The sequence below is a fragment of the Grus americana genome, chromosome 6 (assembly GCF_028858705.1).
Source record: "Grus americana isolate bGruAme1 chromosome 6, bGruAme1.mat, whole genome shotgun sequence".
Taxonomy (NCBI): domain Eukaryota; kingdom Metazoa; phylum Chordata; class Aves; order Gruiformes; family Gruidae; genus Grus; species Grus americana.
This window is the reverse complement of record NC_072857.1, coordinates 11019850-11043331: the sequence shown is the minus strand read 5'-3', so window position 1 is coordinate 11043331 and position 23482 is coordinate 11019850. Positions and strand designations below refer to the sequence as shown.

The 23482-nt window shown below is 41.6% G+C and overlaps 1 protein-coding gene across 1 annotated transcript; it reads right to left on the bottom strand.

The window, feature by feature from the left end:
• Nucleotides 1-594: 594 nt before the first annotated feature.
• Nucleotides 595-22697, bottom strand: LOC129207760 (protein mono-ADP-ribosyltransferase PARP14-like). Its single transcript, XM_054829142.1, has 17 exons — nt 22129-22697; nt 21041-21180; nt 20915-20948; nt 18459-18698; nt 17630-17866; nt 14073-16363; nt 12253-12489; nt 11768-11989; nt 11256-11319; nt 10145-10294; nt 9392-9454; nt 7825-7992; nt 6241-6447; nt 5543-6151; nt 4821-4966; nt 3322-3496; nt 595-1773 (listed from the first exon to the last, which is right to left on the bottom strand). The coding sequence occupies exons 1-17, from the start codon at nt 22319-22321 to the stop codon at nt 1484-1486; spliced, it is 5466 nt and encodes a 1821-aa protein (XP_054685117.1). The 5' UTR covers nt 22322-22697; the 3' UTR covers nt 595-1483.
• Between the last annotated feature and the right edge of the window lie 785 nt (nt 22698-23482).

Below are 23482 nucleotides of genomic sequence, written 5' to 3'. Positions count from 1 at the left end.
GAAAGCGGTGTGTCCCAACTCACACAGCAGCTCGGTGACAGCAGGGGGAGAAGCCGGTGGACGCCTGGTGCCGCCAGTTAAACCGAGTCACTCTGGCTGCTGCAGCATTTCCACACTACAGAAAAGCATCTTCACCTTTTCACAGGGAGCAAAATCTATTAAAGCAGGAGCGGGTTAAACTCTGTCTTGCTCTGATTGGGAATTTAGGCAGGACATTCATCTGAAGTGTTGCATGGGCAGCTGCTGTGAAAAGCAGAAATTTTTTATATTGCCACCTCTATGTACCGTAAGCACTTTTCCCTTTGCAGGCAGTGAGAACATTGCTGCGGGGTTTTAAGACATCCTGGCGGCTATTTGCAGCACAGGTCTCCTTTGGATTACAGCAGAATAATTTCACACCTGGCGTATGTCTGTAGGCACAAATCTCAGACGGTACAAGAAAATAATTTTGTCTTCCAAGCCTTTTCAGCTTCTATTTATAGCATCACTGTAACATATTCAAACGTAAAGCAACACTTCTAGTTGTTGCTTTGTGTAAATAACAGTAATACAATGTACCTGTTTGAAACTACTTTTACTAAAACCACATGCATATGACTTTTGATTGGCAGTTTTAATATAATTGTAAGTATACAGCTTGCAAATACATATAAATTTACTCTTTACAGAACTTTAAAAATTTTCAAATGGTTTATGTGTGGTAACTGACTCGCTGCAAATTGGTAATTCTACAGAAAGGTTAATACTTCCATACTGACCAGAAGAAATTCAAAATCCCTCTTTACAGTCTTGAAAATTCCAGAAGCAATGGCTTTGTACATGGAAGTGGATATACATAATGCCAGAGACTGTGAAGAATGGCCCTAAGAAACGGGTATGAATACAGGAATGTATACCTATGGAGTAACAAAGTATGCCACAACAGTGTAAGGGGAGTGAAACAATGAATGCAAAGTGTATGCTCAATATTGGATTTTTTTTTTCTTCAGGACTCTCAGCATCAACAAGGGGGAGTGGATGCCTGAATACACCTTTGGCAAGTGAGGTTATTCCCCGAACGTGGAGTATTTCAAACAAATCCTCACAGGCAGCCAGCCACTCAATGCTTGATGGTGAATACTGGAAACAGGAACACGCATAGGTGCACTGACCCACCCTCTATCTCTTACTTCAGGCCACGTATAAGGCCAAGCAGCTCTCTCTCCTACCAGTCCCCTCTACCGTGCATAGAAACAGGTCAGGGCTGGTCCCACGGTTCTTGCCTACACCTCCACATAACTGAATCTGAAATGCGAGTATTGAAATAGCATGTTCTAAATTATTTGCTTATCCTAGCCTCATTGTGATGATAATTTGAAGGCATATTTAAACACATGGATAACCACTTACCTTAAGAAACCTAGATGTAAAGAAGAATCAAGAATGGCCCTGTTAATTCCCACATGTCAAAGGCACTAAAATTTTCCACACTATTAAGAATATTCTATTTTCTGAAAGTAATAAGGTATTCAGGATATGCCTGAATGTCATTAAATACAACGAACATTGTTGGATTATTCACATTATCAACCACGCTGTCGTACAGGTCAGTAGGATCTGCTGGGTTTTGTGGTGGCGGAGTGACTAGTCCTCTGCTCCCAGCACAGTACTGCCCAGTGAGGACCCTAGCCAAGTACATATATCTTCTGTTGTCTGTATCCGGTCTGGAATAAATATCCTGAGCAGAATAACTTGCATCAACAGCAAAGTAGGTTCCATTTCCAATGGTTGCAGCTGTTTGGAAAGACAACATTTTCAAATATAGTTAGTGTTCTTATTCCCATTAGAATCTCTAAAAAACTGCCCCCCTCTTTTTTTTCTCCACTCTATCAACGCTCAGGTTTTGACTGTCCTTTCCTACGGGGAAAAGGGTTCCTCTCTCTGTTTAGCCTTGTTTAGCCTGAAATCCATCAAATTGCAAATCTTCAGAGCCTTTTCAACTTAAAATGACTATGTAATTGTAATTACAGTTTTCTAGTTACACTTCACAGCAAGAAGTCAGAGCAATCATGTTTCTTTGTCAGAGAGATTTCTTTTTTCTGACATTGGTAGAAAGCTGTTCAAGCCAGACAGGTCCTTCCTATCTGGCTGCTCTGATCTTTGGCTATTTTTGCATGGCTACCCAGCCTCAGAGAAGGGAAGCGTGCTTTTCCTATCGTAAATCGTGGCCAAGATGAAGAGGTGGATGTCAATGCTCACAGGCAGAGAGAGGACATGGGGATCTAGGGTTCTCACTTCCTGAGTAAATCCAACCTCATGGTACTACCAAAGAGCAGGAAAGCAGAACTACATCTCCTCTGGTCATCTTTTAAAAAGAAATGGTGGCTGCCATTTCTATCTGTGCTCAGCCTGGTATATTTTGTATATGTTGGGCTTCACTTTTTCAAGAAAATACCAGCCTAAGTGCCTCTAGAGGATCCAGACAGAGAAATGTCTACTTCTGGATCCAGACCACACTGAAGTGTCAACTAGATCTGAGTTAAGCTGTCCAGCTCTCTCAAGACCAAGTCAGCCCTAGGCACTTACGATTATGTCTTAAGGAAGAAAACATTAAGAACACAAAGTAAGGACTTTTGAAGTAAGATTGCAGGACCTCTAAAAACAACTGGCACCTCAATTCAGCCCAAGTTTCACTTCTTTGGATCCTGTCCTTCATCACTGAATGCTACCAAATAATACACATAAACACGACTGTAGGAGAGGAACTGGACAAAACAGTCTTTGAACTAATGCAGAAAGTCTTTCTGCTAAATATTTAATAGTTACCTGTAACAATTATTAAAGGAGAAGAATTAATTCATGAATTTCAACTGATTTCATTTGCATAAAAATGGTAGAGGAGTGAAATCTTCTGATTGCTTGTGCTGCCCTTATCTTTGGAGGCAACAGGAGAAGTGTCTGCACCCCTACTTTGCTACCTGCCTTTGTCTAAGAAGCGAGGAAGTACCAGCAGTTAGCGGTTGGTATCTTAGCTAAGGATGTCAAACAGCATTCCATGTCCCTTTCTGCAGGCAGAGCATACAAAACATTTCTCAAAAGCTGCCCAGGCTTGATTTCAGAGTAGACGAGCTTTTTCTGATACCCTCTAGATAGCGGCATTCATCAACAAGGGATTAACTGAACAGGTTAATTCCTCCATCCACATAGATTATTCTCTGAGGTTTATTATTTTATTCTCCAACTTTATTCAGTCTTCATGTTGTGCTGACAGTACTATAACACTGAGATTCCTTAGTACCTTATACACATCTAGGAAATTAACTGCTTTGGTTAATGACTCACCATTCTTTCCAGCAAACCCACGATTAAATCCATTGTAGTTGATCGCGCTCAATGAGGATGCAGCTGTCCCATGAAACAGAAACTTCTCATTATTTTGATTTTTGTTCTTTGTAGAGAGAGCGCTTGCTTTTATTTGGTATGTCTGCCAGAGGAAGGGATTTTGTATTCTTTCAATCTGCAGAGTTACAAAATAGAACTATATTTATACTGGTAGGGACCAATATTTATCACAGCAGAATAGCAGTAAAACCAAACCAAACTGAAAGAATGAAAGTAATTTTCACTATGCCCTGTCAGCATGTGGTTTGGGTTGCAGAACCAAATACATGAGCCTCCTGAAAAATCAGGAACTAAGTATCTTACAAGAGGTTTTCAAGCTCGCTTAATTTTGGCATACGCTTGTCTTGCCTAGTGTACCAGGTACATAGGCAATCATGGCAGCTACGTGGTGTCAGTTTTAGAAACAGGCTGTTGTACCACTGCTAGAGGCAATGATGTAAGATGCCTTCTGTACACCCTAATTGTTTCACTGATGATTTTCTCACTAAAGGGTAGACTGTAGTGATAGCATTACGTTGAATTTAACTTCCAAGCTGAGATCTAGAAGAGAAACTTAAAATTACTTCCTTTACCATGTAGCTTAGCAACCCATAAGAAACTCCTATATAAAAATAAATTGGTGGGAGGATAGATGTTGCTGGCTCCCTATGCCAACAATGTGAATATAGCCCGGGGGAAACAGCATATCTGCGTCAAAGTATAATCTTAAAGGCATTGCTGTAACAGCTTTTTTTTTTCCCCCCATACAAAAAGACTTCATGTCATGACCTAATTTGTCTTCTGTTATACAGTAATATTTTGTTCTACTTGTGTCTTAGTGACCATGCTCATTGAATCTCATGATAGAAGAAATTTTTTCAAACACATATTCTCACTCTTAATTTCATTGTATTTTCTCCTATTTATCACTCTTCTTGATTCTGAATAATTCCATTTTCTCCTTTGCAATTAAATCTCTGTGCACTGTGTTACAGGCTTTTCAATAAGCAGGATCAAATCTCAACACTTTGGTTAAAACCAATGGTCTAGCCTGAAAGGCTCTGGGACTGACAGGGAAGTAGTAGTAAAATGGTAAAAAGCGTTATGGCCAGTCTGCAAGGACTTTGTATTTTCCTTTGTATTCTGCATGCATTTGCTCATGCTTCCATTTCAATATAGAATTTCCTAATTGGAAATACCACAGTAACTGGTGAGTGCCACATTAGTTGAACACAGAGTCAGCCTGAAGACTGATGGTCACTGGTTCTGCATTATTAGAAGGCAGAAATGGCAGGGCAAATCTTAGGAAATTTGATTTATATCCACCCTGTACAATCCTGGGGAGACTGACATATGAAAAGTGTATTAGGTTGCAGACACCTTAAAACCAAATATTTAGAAAGTATATTAATGTTTTCAGCCCAATAATTCACTTTTTTTTTTCCACCATAGGATTTCACCTTCTCTATGACAAAGCTGGGACAGGTTCTCTTAAATCTGTTCTGAACTTCCACGTATTCCTGGCACGATGGCTTGAGATTCACCAGTTTAATCCGTTCCTCTTGCATGTCTTCCCACTGCGCAGGGAGCTCTACTGACAGACTATCTGTAAAACAGAGATTGCATTATTACCACAGATACCCGGCTCAGCTTTGTAGGCTCATCTTACAAACTGACTGCACGTAGAGGGCTGAGGACAGTACCTTATGCAATACTTTATACCAAAAATATTCTCTCTCTTCAATACATCACTGGCTCTGTAATGCCTTGTTAAGACTTTACAGTTTCTCTAGTCTAATTATCCCCATACCATTATCTAACTAAAACAAGACTGAAAACCACAGAAGAATTTTACACATTCTTCATACACCACTTTCTTTGTCAGACTTAAGCATGACATCTACGCTCACTAGTCAGATACGTATGGATAATATTTGTATTTAAAACAGATGTTCCAATTTCAGTCATACCTGCAACTAATTATGAAACTAAACCTCCTGGCTATGGCATACCCAGGGAGGGGAAAAGAAAAACAAACAAGCAAAAATGGAGGAGAAAAAAAAAAAAGGAAAAAAGCTATGGAATAGTTTACTTCTTTGGAATACCCGAGTTCACATTTATCAGAATTATCATTCAATGAGAAAAACCTTTAACACTGATTATTAACAAAGCTGTAATTTACCTTCATTCTTTGGCATACGTTGAATGTTTATAGTTTTTCCTTGGTCATCATGAGCCTGCAGAGTATTCAGATCCACTGTGTAGTTGTTCTTGTTAATTTTGACAGAAAGATGTGTTTTTTTACCTATTTTGGCATCTTCCAGGTGCATATTTGTCAGTTTATCAAAAGCAACAAAGCTGTCATTGCTGCCTGAATACCTCCATTCCACCAGGTTACAAACAAGTTCTGCCTTGGATCGTTCTTCTTCAGTATCCTTAATTTTTTTGATCATTTTTTGAACTTCCACAGAAACAAGCCAGACATCCCTGCTAACACCAGAAATTTTAATGTAAGGAGGGGAAAGTTTATTTTCAAGCTGAATGGTAACATGCTTGCTTCTCTGGAGATCTGCCAAAGCTTCAATTTGCCTCTCATCAAAATGTTCAATTAGCTCATCTGAAATATTGATTTCAAACTGTTCCTTTAAAATTAAGGAATTTATCCAGGACTCAGCTGCATCCACATTTATTCGGCTTTCTCCACAAATGTGAAATGTGGCTAAATCAACTTTCTTCTCCAAAACCATAGCCTTTTTCTTCTCAGGGGAATGTTTTTTGCCCCAAAAAAATGCTGTGAAGAAATATATGTTAACTATTAGTTTTAAATAAAAGATCTTTAGTTTTATCTGCCCATGGCACACAGAAAACCCACCTACTTACATTTAAACAGAGACATCCACGAATCTGCTGTGGATGAATCTGAGTTTTCTCTTTTCTTCATGCTTTCATGAAAGTCTTTCAGCATATTTGTCTGGAAGATGATGATTTTAATTTTTTTCAAATGCTTGACTGATCTTTTGCTTGCAAATTCCACTATAGCATCCAACATGTCATCAGCTACCTTTGCTGGACTTTGTCCTGCTTGACCTAAACAAAAATAAAAGGCACGTATCGGTGAACAGTACGTCGATCAAGGCAGCATACAGAAAACAGAGACCACATCCCCAGCTCATACAGACTTCTGTACATCTCTCCTCCCCCATTATGCTTTCTGGCCAAAGCCCCAGGCTTAACCCCAGCTTAACTCCTGGAGCTCACAGGCTTAGATGTAGACACTCTACGCAGACCCAGGAAGCCCTTCTGAGGTTCTCCCCTGCCATTTACTTTGAGGCTCCAACAAGCACTTCAGCCTTAGCATCCCCCTGATATTTTTAAACCCACATATCATTAACTCTATCCCTGTCTTTAAACCAGGTATCAAAGTCAAACCACATCAAAATCAGTGGAAGATTTTGGCACAAGCCTACAGTATATAGGTACATATAGTATATTTCAATAGGAAATGTAGTATATTTCAACATACAAACAGAAACATCAAGCTCAAAACAAATGCTCTCATTCCCCTACAACAAGCCTGAAGTGCAACCCAAAGCTTATCCTGAAACATCGGTGCCAATTTCAGCCACACAGATGATGCTGGCAGTTCAGGGGACCTGCCCTATTTCTGTGGAGTCCACGCACTGACCCACACACCAGCTTCTACCCTAATGTGGCACACTGAGCAAGGACCAGCTCGTGATTTCTTTTTCCAGTCACGGGGAGCCTTGGTCTGAGAAGGATACTCTGCTTTCTTCAAGCCCTGCTCCCCAAACTAACAAGAAGCTTAAGTCAAATAAGCTAGCTTGCTTCTAGCCCTCCACTGGAACAGGTAGGTTGAAACAAGACCTACAAAAGGTATAAACTGCAAATACTCTGTACCCAGCCCACAGTTTCTGTAGTCAGCCATGCAAGGTTTTGGTCTCAGGACAACTCCAGGTTTCTTTGCGTACAAACCCCAAACCCAGCCATTCTGTGGGGCTCTGAAATCCCACAGCAAGGTCTATGAGAAGTTTGAAGAAAGGTGCAGGGTCGCCAGCTGAGATTCACAGTCTGTTTTGGGGCAGAATGTCTTTTATGGAGCAATACCTTTTCTTTAGGTGTTCTTGCTCAATCAATATTGACTATAATATTTATACTTTTTTTTTTTTAAAAGCAGCATTTTTGAAGCATATGAGTGGTGTTTGAACTGACCACAATGAACTCTCAGAAATTTCAGTTTACAAAGGGGGGGGGGGAGGGTTTGGGGGGAGGGGGTGGTGGTGTGTGTGTTTGTTTTGGGTTTTTTTGTTTGGTTTGTGTTTTTTGTTGGGGTTTTGTTTTTTTTTTTACAAGTATACTGTTATCCATATCAGAGGTATTAACTTTGTCCCAGTTTCTGAACTACCTCCATCACAGCCCTCATCGCTTTCCCAAGAAAACACAAACCTGTTCCAATTGCCGGGAAGGCGACAGATTTGTACATCTTTAGCTCACACTCGTGAAGGACTTTGGAGACCTGACTCTTCACGTTGTTATCGTGAATCAAGTGGATGATTTTACTGCACAACAGTTTTCCACCTTGGGTAGTAATAAAACCACTTTGAGACTGCCCAGCTGGAAGAGAGAAGATAAAGAAGGAGACATAACATTTTCAAAGTGGCTATCTCTTCTGATAAGACAGCTGGTTGTATTGATGCTAGTGTACACTGGAGTAATACACACTAGCGGAGAAGTGAAAAAAGCGGAAAGAAATCTATGGTGAGCTACATTATCCTGGTTTTAGTTGATTCTGGTTTTCTCTGTAAATATTCTGATTGCAGAACTTCTTTGGAAAAGTAATTCAGCTACTTGGGTGTTTTCTAATTTCCCGAGATCTCTGCTACAAACTGGTTTCCTATTAAGTACACTTTAAGAATTTATCTTGAATTTAAATACAGCTTGCTTATTTAAAAGCATGCCAATAGAATGTGCACAATTCATGCATATGAAAAAAATCCTTTCTTATGCCCCTTATTCTTTGAAAGCTCAAATTCTTATTCTGCAGAAGAGCTGAATGGTTGAAATAATATCACTAAGGTAATGACCAACTGATCTAAGAACTGTGGTATAGAATCTTTAAAAAGACGTTTGTGTTCTTTCAGAGCACTCATGTTTGATTACAAACACCTCAAAGTGGAGTTACATTGTGAGGATGAATGGATTGATGAAAACAGAGTTGCATACCACTTCACTGGTCACAAAGGTAACGACTGACTGCAAGATGTTCTGCATGCACTGAGATCAGGCTGATAAACAGGAGAGCCTGCAGAGCCAAAGGCTGGGAAAAATATCCAGAAAACTCCATCCTGAAAAAGTTAATTTCTGGACTCAGAGCAGGGACGTTTTGTTTATGCAACCAGAACATGTTCCTTCCTGCGCTCGTAGGGGTCAACCACAGTGAACTGGGATTTTAATGCTCTTCCGGTCTGGTATAATGCAGACTACAGACGAACTCGTGATCAGGGTGATAAGCAGAGCTACATTATTTCAATAAAAAATAATTACGTCTTTGTGAATATAAGCCCAGATTTGCTATTAGCTTTTAAAAAACCAGTCCTGCACATGCCTACCCCTAAAGACAGTCTTCCACCACTTTGTTTAGTTTTAAAATGTCAGCTCTCCTGTAGCTGACAATAGGTGAGCTTAAAAATTATGCTCAAGTCAATGGGACTGTTTCTGTTCTTAAGTCAGGAACATGCACAAGTAATTTCAGGGGTAAAGACCTTAAATTAGATTAACTTCCAAGCATTTATTAGCATCAGAAAACTGTATCCATCTTCTCTTCAGTTGTGAAAAGAAAAATTCTCAAAGCAGGTGTCACGACAACAGGACTTTTCAGAATTCCTAAAAGTGAAAGCTATGTTTTCAGATAAAATAATTATACCGTCAGAATAGAGAATTATAAAACATCTTTAAGTTTTCAGAGAGAACAAAAAAATAATTGAATCAAACAAAATAGTATGCTTTCACATACCATGTTGAGCACATTCTCCTGCTACCTGGGAACCAGCAGCATCCATAATTGCTTTGGAGACCCCTTAAATTATAGAAGAGAAGCATATACATTCATTAAGTCAATTTAGCTATTCCTACCAAAAACTCTACCCAACTTCTATACTCTACAAACACCTCAAATTCTCATAGGCCAAGATGTCTCAAAGTGCAAAACCTTGCCAGTTCCCCTAAGTGCCCTCCATGACACACTGTACTGGCTGTAAAGAGAACGTTGCCTTCATTATTGATTAGAAATCATTAAGAATAACTCTATTTTATTGTTTCACCAGCCAACAGTATGCCCCTCACTAAACTCTGATTGCTTTGAATTATATCATTTGATCTCCTTCATGCTTGCAATTCACAATGTCACCAAAGAATCCTCTGCTTCTTACAGGTCAATTTACCAGGGCTTTGGCTTAAAGTGGAACATATTAGGACAAGAGCAGTTTTGAAGAATTAAATTTGATCTGAAAATTCCCTTTTATTTAAGCATTTTTGTTATTAAACAAGAAAAATCTGGTCAGATGTCTTCTGTTTGAATAGTTTGGAAACTAAAAGGAATATGCAGGACATGTAAAAAAATGTTTAAGATCTATTTTCTGACTGATAACAGCTTTCTCATCTGAAAAATACTTCATAAAAGTTTCACATATGGACAATTCTTTCTCCTCCCCCCTTCTAAAAGATAGCACAAATTTATCACTGATGAGTTAAATATTCAGTACAATACCTGATGTGGCATCAAATGTGTTATTAGAGACGTTTACAATAACCTCCGTATCCTCCTTGGTAATATCTCCACCAATTACTTGGAGCATAATGTCACCAATTTGCATTACATTACCTCCCAGTAATGGAGTTGAAACATGCCTAATGAAACCTGCAACGGAAAGAAAAACACCTTAACACACTCCTCCTCTAGTTTGGGCTATTATTCTCTTCCATTGATAGAAACTTCAACTTATCCTTTTGAGGAATATGCTCTAGGTCAGTTTGATGGACCTAGAGAGTCTCAGCCTTTCTCTTTACTCCATTTCTGAAAGCAGAAGGGTGCAGTATTCTTCCTGTTTAAATACTGTGAAAGTGAAACTATTTCTATTCCTGTAAATTCACATAATATAAATTCAGAAAGGACTCTTGGGCCTATCTGATCTGACCAGCTCTGTAACAGAGCTTCCTGAATTAATTCTTACAAGAAATGGAGTATCCAGCTAAAGCATTTCCAGTAATTCAGATCCCATCCCACTACTTCTGTAAGTTATTTTGTCTTTACCCTCACAGATATAAAATTGTTCCTTACTTCTAGTCTAAACTTATCTAATTCATATTTTATCTGCACATTCTTAACTTCCTTTCACTGATACTCACAGCAACGGAGAAGAGAGCTATATATTCTTATGAATAAGCCTCTGCCGTTGACACAGTTCACTCCTGTTTTTGCTACTGTGTCACACTACTGTCAATTAATAAATGGAAAGGAAATTATCCATTCTGTATATGTCTATATAGGAGATTAAAGGTACAGAAATACATGTTATTTATGGTTTGTTTGGCAAAGTGGTACTAAGTTCTTATACCCTTTGAGTAGGACAAGCTATGGTTCTCCTATCAGGATATCCTCTTCCATGTGGTAAGACTGGCCTCACTAAGAGATGAGCATGTCCTCAACAAAATACATTTCTCTAAGATTTTTACAAATGGAATTTAAGAATGCCAGTCCATTAGGAAGAAAAAAAATGCTTTGTGTCTTGAGGACATTTCATCTGTTTCCTGATACGTATAAAACCACTTTACAGTATTTACATTCCCCCGTGTCCCACCTCCTGCCCTACACAACTTACTTGACTGTGATGCTGCAGCATCGCAACTTTCAGCTAGCCTGCGTTCTAGTTCAGTGGTAAAAGCCTAAGAGGAGAAAAAAAGGTATCAAAGATAGTATTTCAGAATTTATATACCAAATATTTCTACAATTAACAGTCATGTACTCTTGCTGAGCCATCTGATGCATTTATACAGTTGTGTTTAGGTATCATTAACAAAAGTGGAAGCCTCAGTGTGGACAGTGTGATAATAGATACTGTCTTTGCATTGCCAGAACTCCTCTGTCAAAAGATAAGCGAGCATCTACAGGTGCCAGCAGTGAGGCCAATTTTGTCTGCAGCTTGTGCTTGCTGAGAATTTATATTTCAGACACACTGAATGAGACACTGGAGAGATATCCCACCGTCACCCACCCACAGCAGTAAGAAAGTGCTAAATTACTCCCTTAAGAAAGCAATACAACTAAAATACATTGTTAAGGTGTAACTAGAACAGTATGTAACATAGATGGCTTTGTTCTGAGAAAAACTACCTGAACATTATCAATATCTTTTGGATTCAGGAGAAAATGAACATCCTGGAGAGTCTTCCGAGTGTGACTACTACTGAACTTGAATACCACGTCAAACATTAACTTAGAAACAATGGTTTTAGGAAATCCAAATCCTCCAGTTCCAATAGCTGGGAAAGTGATCGAATTCAGTCCAAGTTCTTCTGTTTTCTTCAAGCAGGAATTGATTATATCTTCTAGGGTCTGTAAAACACAGCAAAGATGCTGGTTGTTTTTTGTTTTTTTTTTTTTTAAAAAAAGGCATCATTTATTATTAGTTCCATAGAGACTATGCTGGGATGAGAAAAAGCTCTTAGTGCATCAAGGCATCTTTAAGGTCATGCAAACAGAAGTAAATGGAGTTGAGTCATCTATGCTAGCTATTTTAAATCCTGAAACTTCAGGATAGGATTCCAAATAAATCTGTTTTCAAAATATTGATTTTTTTTAAAATAATTAAAATGTACCTTCAGGGTCTGTCCTTTATTTCCATCCCACACGGGAAGTATGGCGTGAAGCACGGACTTGCAGGCCAGAGCACATCCACTGGTACAGACCACACTCCCTTCACCAGCAACCTGTCTTTGTTTTTCTTCGTCAAACTCTACTTGGAGTGCTGGTCCAGCCTTTTCCAGCAAAGCTTTGCAAAGAAGCCCCACGCCAAACTTCAGATCTGTGCCAACACTGTTGACAATAACATCCGTCTGCAACAAAATTACAACAAAAAAAAATCTATAGCCAGATTTCAAGTAAAATATGCATCAAGACTAATAGCACTGCCAAAGCAAAGCACAACATGAATAACAAGATGCCAACAGAGAAATAACCTGGTTTTCTGCACAGCTACTGCATACTGAGTATTCCTGGACTTGTAGGAAACCTACAGAAGGCAACATCAGACCCACTGTGAGTACCAACATCACAGCTATCTATGTGTGAGCAGGTCATCCATCCATCCATCCATCCAGGCAGAGCTGTCAAGCCCTGCATGGAGGTGAGGCTGTGACTCACCTTGTCCTGAGCAGATGCCAACGTCTGGGCAGGTGAAATAAACCCAACCTCTGCAGTCTGCTTCATCCCCCTCTCCGCAGACTTTCCTACATTTCCTTGTGAAGAACTGCAGCAGCATTGTTCCTTTGTCTCTAGCATCATCACAGGGTGCAACATATATGTATCATATAAGGCACATAATGTAGAAAGTTTAATGTCCCTTTCCTCCTTTTCACTGAAGTGGGATTGTCAGAAAAGCAGCACTTCATGCACCAAAACGAGGTGAAGGAAGATGGTTGTGCTTTCATGAAGTAAAACAGGCAAAGCCCCAAATCCTGGTGTTTGCTTTGCAGTTCCACTGGAGGTCTTTTAATTACAACGTATTTTAAATGTGTTGTATTGAGCTTTTTTACATCTATTGCTCTTTTATTGGAATAGGCTTTTACAGGCACCAAAATGACAATGGAACCAACTAATATTGAAACAATAGGACAATAATGTAGGGACATTTTAAACTCCCAAAGCAGAAAAATCAGGGGCAGTTGAAGGAGAGAAATCTATCAAGATGCACTTTGCATCAGTGAAGAAAAAAACATAAGGGAAAGAAACTACGTCAGAGGTGTAAGTCTTAATGGTCTAGATAAGTAGTAATTACAGTCTTTGTTAGCAAAAAGAATGAAAAAAGAAAATGGGGGGGGGGGAAGAACCTAAGTAGAATCAGGTCTAGACTTTGGCAAAACAATCTAAGCATGCCCTCTTCTATGGGGTTGCTTTTTTAAAGCCCAGTAACTTCTTCATAGACAATGTTTATGTCTTTCACCTATCCAAAGAGTAGGGAACTAAAAATAAGCTACATCCTTGCTAGCATAACTCACAGCAGTGGCCCAGACAGGTGCTGATTTCCTGTGATATCTGACCTGGATAGCTATAGATCATATAAATACTTTCAGAAAGTATTTTAATATTACCCTTTTAGGAAAAAAAGCACACTGTTGTGTTTTTTTTTTCCAGTGTCTCAAACAGGTTGACCTTAGATCTAGAGAATGAATAAAACCTAGCTGGGAATGAAGCATCCCGAAATTCAAAGCTGCCCACTAGAAACAGCTGCAGAAAGACAGATCCCAACCCGAAAATCATCAGTTTCACAAGCTTGTATCCTTGTTTAGGTAGAACGCAGTTGTTGTTTCCTTAGGTAGGAATTGCCTTGAAAAACAATATAACCTACTATCATTCTTTTTCTATTTGAATTTAAAGAATCACATCAAGTTAGAAAGGAACCAGAAAATTAAAGACCTACCGTGGCCTCCTGAATGTTTTTCTCCTCCACTCGGATGCGCAGTCCTTCATTTGTCATAACCATCTGCAAATCATCTCTAGCCATCTGCAGATTCTCTTTCCTCTTCTTCTGGCTTTCTCCCAGCTTATGGTTTTCCAAGTGCTGCGTCAGCAGTATCGAGGAGGACGATTCAGCTGTAAACACTTTTTTTACTGTCTCACTCAGTACCTGAACTATTTCTTCCACGTCATCCACAAGATGAACTTCCTTCAAGCTGCTGTCCCCCATGGATTCTTCCAAGGTCTCCTTGATGGAGGATACAATGGAATTCGCACAGGTCTGAATCGGGAAGCCAAAAATCTCTCCACTTATAGCAGGTAGAGCTATAGAACGATGATTGTATGTTTCAGCTAGTTGTAGACTTTTCTTCACTGTCTTTCTTAACAAGTACACGCACTTTTCTGCTTCAAGCTTGCTCCACCTGGGCCCAACAGCATGAATGACATTCTTGCAGGGGAGTTTCCCAGCGCCTGTGATAACGGCACACCCAGGCTGCAAATGCCCATTCTTCCTCACCAGCTCGTCACACTCCTGTTGCAGCTCTGGACCGGCCGCTTTTAACAGTGCCTCAGCAAGGCCACCGATGTGTTTTAAGTCTTCATTAGATGCGTTTACCACAATATCAACAGGATAAGTGCACAAGTCAGCTTTATACACTGCTACTACAACTCCATCTGGCAGCACTGTCTTGTAGTACAGCATTCTTTTCTCTTTATCATCAACTTTTTCACCCTTCTGTTCTTCTTCTTCTTCCAGACTAATCAAACAGCTAAATTTATGCTTTATCTCAAAAACTAATGCATCTTTCCTATCATTGAAGAGCTCTTTAGCTCCCGGTTTATCAATTGTCACCTTTTTCAAGTGAAGAGATGACAGAATTTCTTCAAAACTGGTGACTGCTTTTGACACTTCTGCTCTTGGTCCGCTCACAGAAATACACGGTGTCTTGGTGTCAAAATGTACTGTCATACCTTTCTCTCTCAATTTAAGATAAACATCAGGTTTTAGCTTCTCTACAAACTGCACTACTATCACCGACTTAGCTGGGATTACTTTTGCCATACGTGTGTTTGTATCTATAAAATCACAAAGTTTCTGATAAACTTCTCTTACAGCATTAGAAAAGCCAGCAATAAGCACTTTATTTTCTTTTCCAAAAGCTCTACCAATGAGTACAGTTTCCTGGGAAGAATTGTACTTCTTATACAAGGAGGCAAGAAGACTCCTCCACTGCTTCTTTTTAATGACCTCAGTGTCCTCCATGCTGATGCACTCATATTCTAACTGTGTCTTCATTTGCTCTTCTGCTTCTAAAAGATCTTTGGGAACATCTCCAAATAGCAACACAGTATCATCCTCAAGCTCATAAAAAGCATTAATTTTTTTCCTAGTGAACAATATCTCTGACATTGTTTTACTATCTACATGCTTTAGATAGCACAAGACATGGTGATCAAGGGTAAGTGATGTACATGGCATATTCAATAGCTTTTCCAGTAAGTCAGCTTTGATTTTATATACTTCCACAGGTAATCCACACAACTGAACAGTTTTTTGTGTGTTATCATACCAGATCTTTAAGCAGGGATATTCTTTGTGAATATTCTCTTCTAGCCCAGCATTGTGCAAAACGGCATACCTCCCTGGTATCACTGGCACAGCAATTTCTATGCTTTGTTTTTCCCTTTCACTTTGCTTCATGGCTTTTTCCATGCATTCCCTGATTTCTTTCTCTGCACCATCCACTGCTGCTCTGTTGCCAGCAATCACCACCATCTCCTCAGAAATATCCGTTACAATCAATGCAACATCCTTCATCAATCTGTTTTTCACGTCTTCCCAATCCACTGAATTTACTTTACATTTTATAGCTATGTAATGTGCCATGATACGCGAGAACCCAGTAGAAGCATCTTGCTTCCATGTCTTGATCAACTTAATCTTTGGTGGCTTCTGTTCAGAGAGGGATGATGACGGGCACAACATAATTTCTGGGTGTGCACAGTCAGTCTGGGGCCATTTTAGCTCACAATGGTAAATTGCCATTTCGTGGTTTATGTCTTGGATCATGTTAGCCTGCCTCTGTAAAAACTGCCAGATGTACGGATCTATTGGTACCCCAATGGGGTCTGGCATCTTGATAGCTGGCCTTTCTTCTCCATAGAGAGCTGTTCCCAGGGAGTGGTAATACGGATGCACAGAAATCAGTGTCTGTTCCAGAAAATGCTGCTTTTCCAAGACAGTGTTTAGATCTAAAAGTTAGCACACACAAACACACATCTATCATTAACTTCAAATCAAGCAAATTACTCTGTTCTTAGAACTGTCACATTGAATAAAATAACTTTTTTTTTTTTATCATTTGAAAGAGTGTCACGGTTTAGCCCCAGCCAGCAGCTGAGCACCATACGGCCGCTCGCTCACTCCTCCCTCCACCCCAGTGGGACGGGGAGAAGAACTGGAAGAAAAAGGTAAAACTCGTGGCTCAGGATAAAGACAGTTTCCTAGGTGTGGTGGGTTGACCCTGGCTGCAAAGGAAAAGGAAAATAACAACAATACTAATAAAAGAATATACAAAGCTGGTGATACACAATGCAATTTGCTCACTGCCCAGCTGGTCCCTGAGCAGCAATCCCTCCTTTCTGGCCAGCTTATACACTGAGCGTGACATCATATGGTATGAAATATCCCTTTGGCTAGTTTGGGTCAGCTGTCTTGGCTGTGTCCCCTCCCAGCTTCTTGGGGAAATTAACTCTATCCCAGCCAAAACCCAAGACTACTTCTTGCTCTCAAAATAAAACTCTTTGTGCCACTGCATTTTTACTTTTTTTTTTTTGCCATTTTAGTTGGAATGCACAAAGGAAAGGAATTATCATGTTGGCAGGGACTTTGAACCACATTACAATGATCCAAATTACATACTAACTTAATGTACAAAATATTCTTAAGCATTCTGAGAGTCAGAAGAAAAACAATCACCTGGTAGATATCTTTAAAAGTAAAGGAATTTACTAAGCCAGTAGTCTCCTAATACAGAGATATTTACCAGAGGTTGTGCTGGCACAAAAACGGGACAGCGATTCAACATGTGGAACAGCAACAAGATTGTTCTTTAGCTCTGTTCTTTCCTGATAACAAATATCTTTGATCTTAATTAGTTTCTGAAAGCTAACTGTGAAAGCTGAAGTCCTTAACAAATTCTGCTTCCTCTCCCTGCAAGTACAACTCATCTTATACTACACATAAAAACTTCTGTAAATGGGGAAAAAACCATCAGCGGGAACAACCCATGCACAAAGCAGGTATTATAATGAACCTTTGGTAACATTAAAACAAAAGATTCTGAAACCCTAGGCACGCAGCAGAATTTCTAAATCCAGAGCACTTCCTAGGAACAGAACAGCATACGCTGGCTTTAGCAACAGCAAGCCAGGCTTCTCCTAACACCCAAGTTTGTGGTCATTTTCTTTCAGGTCCTCTGCCTGGGAGGACTTTGGTCAGGTGAAGGACAGCGTTACCTTTGTGACTACCGAAAGTAACGATGGCTGAGTTCTCCTCAGGGAAGAGCTGGATGTCTGACACGGTTCCCCCTCCGTTCCGCGCACTCTCAAAGTAAACCATCATGTAGTCTGTGGAAACGCTGGCCGGTATGTTTTCAGCCTTGATGCTCCGGGTCAATTCAAGAAGCCTGGCAGTCATTTTGAATTCTTTAACTCTCTTATTTTGTGAACATGTTTTGACAAATTCTTCAGTATCTGTAAAGAGAAGAGCAGTATGAACTGACTGTGTTTTCCTGGGTCATTATCAGCCCTGGCTACCCCTTCTGGCAGAGACGTGAGCTGAGTCTACTTCTCCCTGTCTTCGGTGCCAAAGAACTCTAATAAAAAAGGGGAAATGCACACAGCCATGTTACTCTCTGCTATTCACTGCCACTACATCTCTGTTCCCCTCTTATTCATCTCTTGTATAAACTAAGCACTTCTCACTGTTTCACTGTCTTCTCAAATGGAGACATTATATACTTCAATAATTTGCAGAACTCATCTCCATGCTCGGTCTGCTTCTAACTCTTCTCCATCTAACCCAAAATAAGGTAGAGATAAGGAAACATTCTCATCCAGTTTCAATTAATGAAGAGACCACAATTTTTTTTTTTTTTTCAGTGTAACATTTGGATCACAGGCATTGTCATGGAGCTGTATATAAGACTTACATCTTTCTTGAGAGACTACAGTCCAGGGACTTTTTTAAAAGTGTCCAAATCTCTAATGGGAGAGGAATCAAGCTCGGAAAACTATTATTCGTACATATACGTGGAAATGAACAATGGTGTTCATCCTGTCTTACCGATAGTTTTTATAAAGGTAGCTACGGCAACATTTATTTCAGGTATCACTTCCACAGTGAAATCATCATCTACTGTCAGGCCGCTGATGTTCTCCAACAGTATACGTAAGCATTTTGGACTGCATCCTTGTATGTTTTCAAACACCACCGAACGTGAGGTCTCTGCAGTGTTCTCCACAGGGCCAGCTTCCTCTTGGGATCCACTGTTCAGAACAAAACTCTCTGCTTTCTGCAAGGCTTCTGCATCATTTTCAACAGAAGGAAATAAGCCACATGACATATTATTACACAGTTCCTGGAAGAAACAGGTTTTGCTTACCCTTTCTCTCCTTTCCTTTCCCAAGAAAAAAGATCATCTAACCAATCAAATACTGCAGGCTACCACAGGTCTTTTTGGGATCCAAAACAGCCCAGATGGAACATTCTGCAGGGCTGCAGGCAGCTTCTCTGGTGACACAAAAATAGCCTTGAATAAACAGGTTCAATACCAAGGTCATTAGTATGTCTCTGGGTAAGAGACATAAATAAAATAAAATAAAATGCATTGAGATAATTGGCCACAGTGATCAGGCATGGGTGAGGGCTGTGTGAGAGACCCTGCAGCCTCTGCATCTGTTTCTTAGCCCAGGTGCAGGCATAACAAGCCTGAACATAGCTCGGGACATTTGCAGGCACCATAAGCCACCAGTAGCTCTGTGTGATTTGATGCAAAGCCTCCTGATGACCACTGTGCCCTACTATCAGTGCGGCATGGCAGTGCTGAAGGACCCATGTGCACAGAAGGCTGGCAGGGATGCAACAAAATTTTGCGTTCAGAAAATATAACGGGTGCCCACCGAGTACCCCGGAAGTCGAGGATATTGAACAGCTGCTAGAGGAAGGCACGTCTCCAGCTTTGCAGACAGATGAGGGTGGAGGTGGGAGAGAACCTCCGAATGGGAAGCATGTGCTCCGCCACGTGCCTGAGTAAAGTAAAAGCATCACCTAGGTATGTGGTGACATAACTGTCTAACAAGTCATGGAAAATGGCGGTCACAGAGCACTGCAGCGTGGTGGGGGATTGGCACAGGCCAAAGGGCACCCCAGGGTGCTCAAGATGGCCGTACTCGCAAACAAAGGCAGCTCTCCACTCCTTGCCCCAACAAACACAAGCAGGAGCACAAGCCCCTCTCAGTTTGGTAAACCAGCAGATCCCTGCACCGTGGTGGAAAGACAAGCATCAAACGAAACCCTGGTGTTCACTACCCTCAGTATAAACTTCCAGGACCACCATCTCTGGCTGTGGCAGGTATGACAGAGGAGAGGAGCTCGGTGGAGCAGTTGTACATCTGACCGGGGATGTGGGGGCAGGGTAAGGTCTCTGCTTGCTTTTCCTCAAGAACACCCAAAAAAATCCCTAAATCCTGGGGTAGTGCCCAACAGGTCAGCTGTGGGGGGGCAGCCCCGAGAAGAAAGACAGAGAGACAGGGTGGGAAGGCTGGGGCAGCATAAACAGGCTGGCTCTGCCCACTCGCGGGGTTTACAAGCTCTCCCGAGGTACAACAACAACTGATACCAAACCCATAACATTTACAGAAGACAGCTGCCTTTGAAGGCCTAGCAGCCTAAGTCTAACAAGAGGAAAACAAAAGAAATAACCACAGGAGCAATAGCTCTACAGATGCTAGTTATTAATTTCTAGATCACTGACTGGAATCATCTGGTCCACTATGTCCAATGACAAAAGTACAAAAAAGCCAAAACCAAAAGCTAGGCTGACCCAACAAAGGGATTAAGAGCAGCATCTGGAGATTTTTGAGGTCCCATCTAATGTAACTAAAAAATAGTAGATGACAACTTTGAGTACCTCAATTTGGAAGGAGGAAAAGCACCCAAAATGGCACTGAACAAGAACTTTCTGATTAACTGGTCTGTCTTGGGGCTGAGTATTTACTCTTCACAGATGCAGGTATATTTGGGTGTGCAATACTGTTTTCTAGATTGCTTTCTGAATCATAAAGCTTAGGAGAATGTTGCTGAAAGAGGACCTAACCAAAGTCACTGAGATACTAGGGAGATGCACCACTTGCCTTCACAGACTCTCCTAAACGTAGGGAGCACAAAACCACCAGGCCTGGGCTTAAGACCTTCAATTTAGGTGTTTCTATGCAGATCTTAGCTTAGAGCTAGGATAAGGGAACTAAATCCCTCTCTGGAGACGCTCCCCTGATTAAAAAGCCTATTTTAGAAAGTAAAACTAGGCGCGTGGTCTAAGTCTGGCAAGGTGAACTCCATCCTTGGTGATCAAGTCTACAGTGGCCCTGGCCAGACACCTTTCCCTGTATCACCTGAGTCAGGCTGCCAAACTCAGAAACTTTCAGCACAACTCCACACAGAACTGAAGCCCGCTGTGGAGAAAAGCACCAACATTTTCATTTTACGAAGAATCAGCACGTGGAGCGATGCTAACATTTTACCTTTTGTTTGAAGGTTGCTTGTGGCATCCAGAGACTAAAAAAAAAAAGAAAGCAAAATATCAGTGACTGATTTGATACTCTCACCGCTATTTCAAAGCTCTGGTTAGGATTACAATTTTTATTCACCTTTGCAGGAACTAATTTTTCTTTAAATGACTCCTCTTCAGCAGCTGGTGCTGTTTCAGGCTCTGTGACAATCAACTTCAATTTTCCTTTTTCTCCCAAATGCAGCTCATGAGACTGTCTCTCAAGAACTCGTTGCTTCACTAAATAAAACAAGAAAACCCCAGTGACAATCTGAATAGAAATACAACTTTAAATTACGTAGCACTTTTCCACCATTACATTAGGAGGCATACATTGTCCCACAAAATGAAACTCATAACGCTAACACAGCACAAACGAGGCCTTCCTTCCCAAAAGAAACAAAAGAACAGCAGAGGACACTATTTCCGCAAAAAAACCCCCACCAGATAAACAAAGCCCAGCTCCACCACGTCTCCTGGCTGGCATCCAGTGGGCTGCCCTGCACCAGGGCTGCAGCATGGGGGTCCCGGTACTGACCCCACACCTTGCACACCTTCTTCCAGCCAGTGCCAAAATGGCTTGAGGGTCTACGTCCTGAACTTACCAGCTGGGTGAGTCAGCAACTGGGAAGCATAATAAGGAATAAAGAAAAAAAAAGTGTATGTATTTTAACATAACTGCAACTAAATGCTTTCCACCTTGTTGAAAGTTTATATAAATACATGCACGTTATATATGTCATATTTTTATATATATCTGTAGTTACAATATATATTAAGTGATATTAACATTGTTATTATTCCAAGTGTAACCCAGAGAACACTACTGTGCATCAAAACTAATATATATGTACATATAACTGGTATGATATATTTACTAACTAGTGTTACTCAAAATGCAACCTAGAGGCTAGCACTAAGCACCAAATTTAAGCATCTATATAAGCAAATACACATTATATATTGCATATTACAGGATGTATATGACATTATATGCTATAGGTGCATACATTACACACTAGAACACGTACATTATATGTCATAAGTCAGTGTATATACTTTAACTTGCAGAAGGTTACGACTTTTAAGTTACAACTCGCAACACACTACTCAGTACCGTAGGGAACTCACACACTAACCGGTTCCCCGGCCCCTCCGCCCTCGGTGGCCCCCGCCCCGGCCGCTCACCCTCGGGGTGGATGAAGCAGACGAGGAGATGCCCCGGCCCGGTCCCGGCCCGCAGCTCGCACTCGCCGCCGCCCGAGCGCTTCTGGCTCTGGAAATAGCAGAGCAACTTCTTCCTCAGGGCGGGCGGCGGCTCGGCGGAGCCCCAGTCGCCGCGCACCAGCAGCGGGAAGGCACCCGGCCGCTGCCCCGCCATAGCCGCTCGGCCTGTACTCGCTGCCTTTCGCTTTCGTTTCTCGGCGCGGCGAGGCGGGGTGGGGTGGGGCGGTCCGCGGCCTTTCCCGGCAGGCAGCAGCAGTCGGCCCGGCCCGGGAGGCCGCGGAGGTGGGCAGGCACAGGGGCCGAGGCGGACGCTGGGCCGGGAGGGAGCCTCCCTCCTCTCCAGTCTCCTCCGCTACCGTCACCGTCGGTCGCGACACACCTGCCCCGAGCCGGCTTCTCCTCAGCCGCCCCGGGCGGCCGGTTCCCCGGACCTGCGGGTCACAGCTTCACACCTGCGCCCTTAGGCTCCTTCCCCCGCCAGAATTTCGCAAAACTGCCCCAGCTGCCGCTGGCGCTCCCTCGCGTCGTACAACGCCTCCTCCCTCCCGGGGCTGGCAGCCAGAAGTGCATCCCGCTGCCGGAGGCGCAGGGTCCCCCCGGCCTTTACATTGTAACAACTCGTTTGGAGAAGCGGCGTGTTTTGCTCATCACCTGCGCAGAGCCCACTGCTGCAAGGCTTCTGCTCCGTGCTTGATGCCCTAGGCACGGTAATGCAAGCACTGGTGAAAAAACACCTTGGTCTCCACAGCTTCCTATGGTTGAGAAGCTGAGAACAAGTGCCTTAGTGTCCCCTGGAGAGAGAGTTCAGACTGGCACAAGTGACCCACCGGCTGCAGAGGAGCACCCCGAGCCATCACCTCTGGCTCCTGTCACACTGATGGACCAGCAGCCGCATGTATTTCTTACAGGGATCGATTAAGTCTAGTTATTTCAAAAGCAAAACTTAAGATGTTCACCCCCCATGCCCATACCTTGCTTTCAAGCACTACAAATTCAAGTGTCCGCATTTTTCAGCGGTTAGAAACCTGACATAACCACAAGCAATAAAGCCCAGAGCGAGTGGTTCCAGCACTGCTGCAGAGGGAGCAATGGGGTGTGAACCAACAGGCTGATGCTTACAGCTCTGCCAAGATACTTGCAGGTTCACATTATTTCACACACTTTTCCTAGAAAACGTGTCCCTTGGCAATGTTTACCCTGCAATGATTATTGCTCATGTGGTTACACCAACCCATGGTAAAACCTTAAAGTAATAGCAAGTAGTGGAAGATTTTCTCTCAATCATCCAATCAATTAATAAGTCAAAATGATAGAG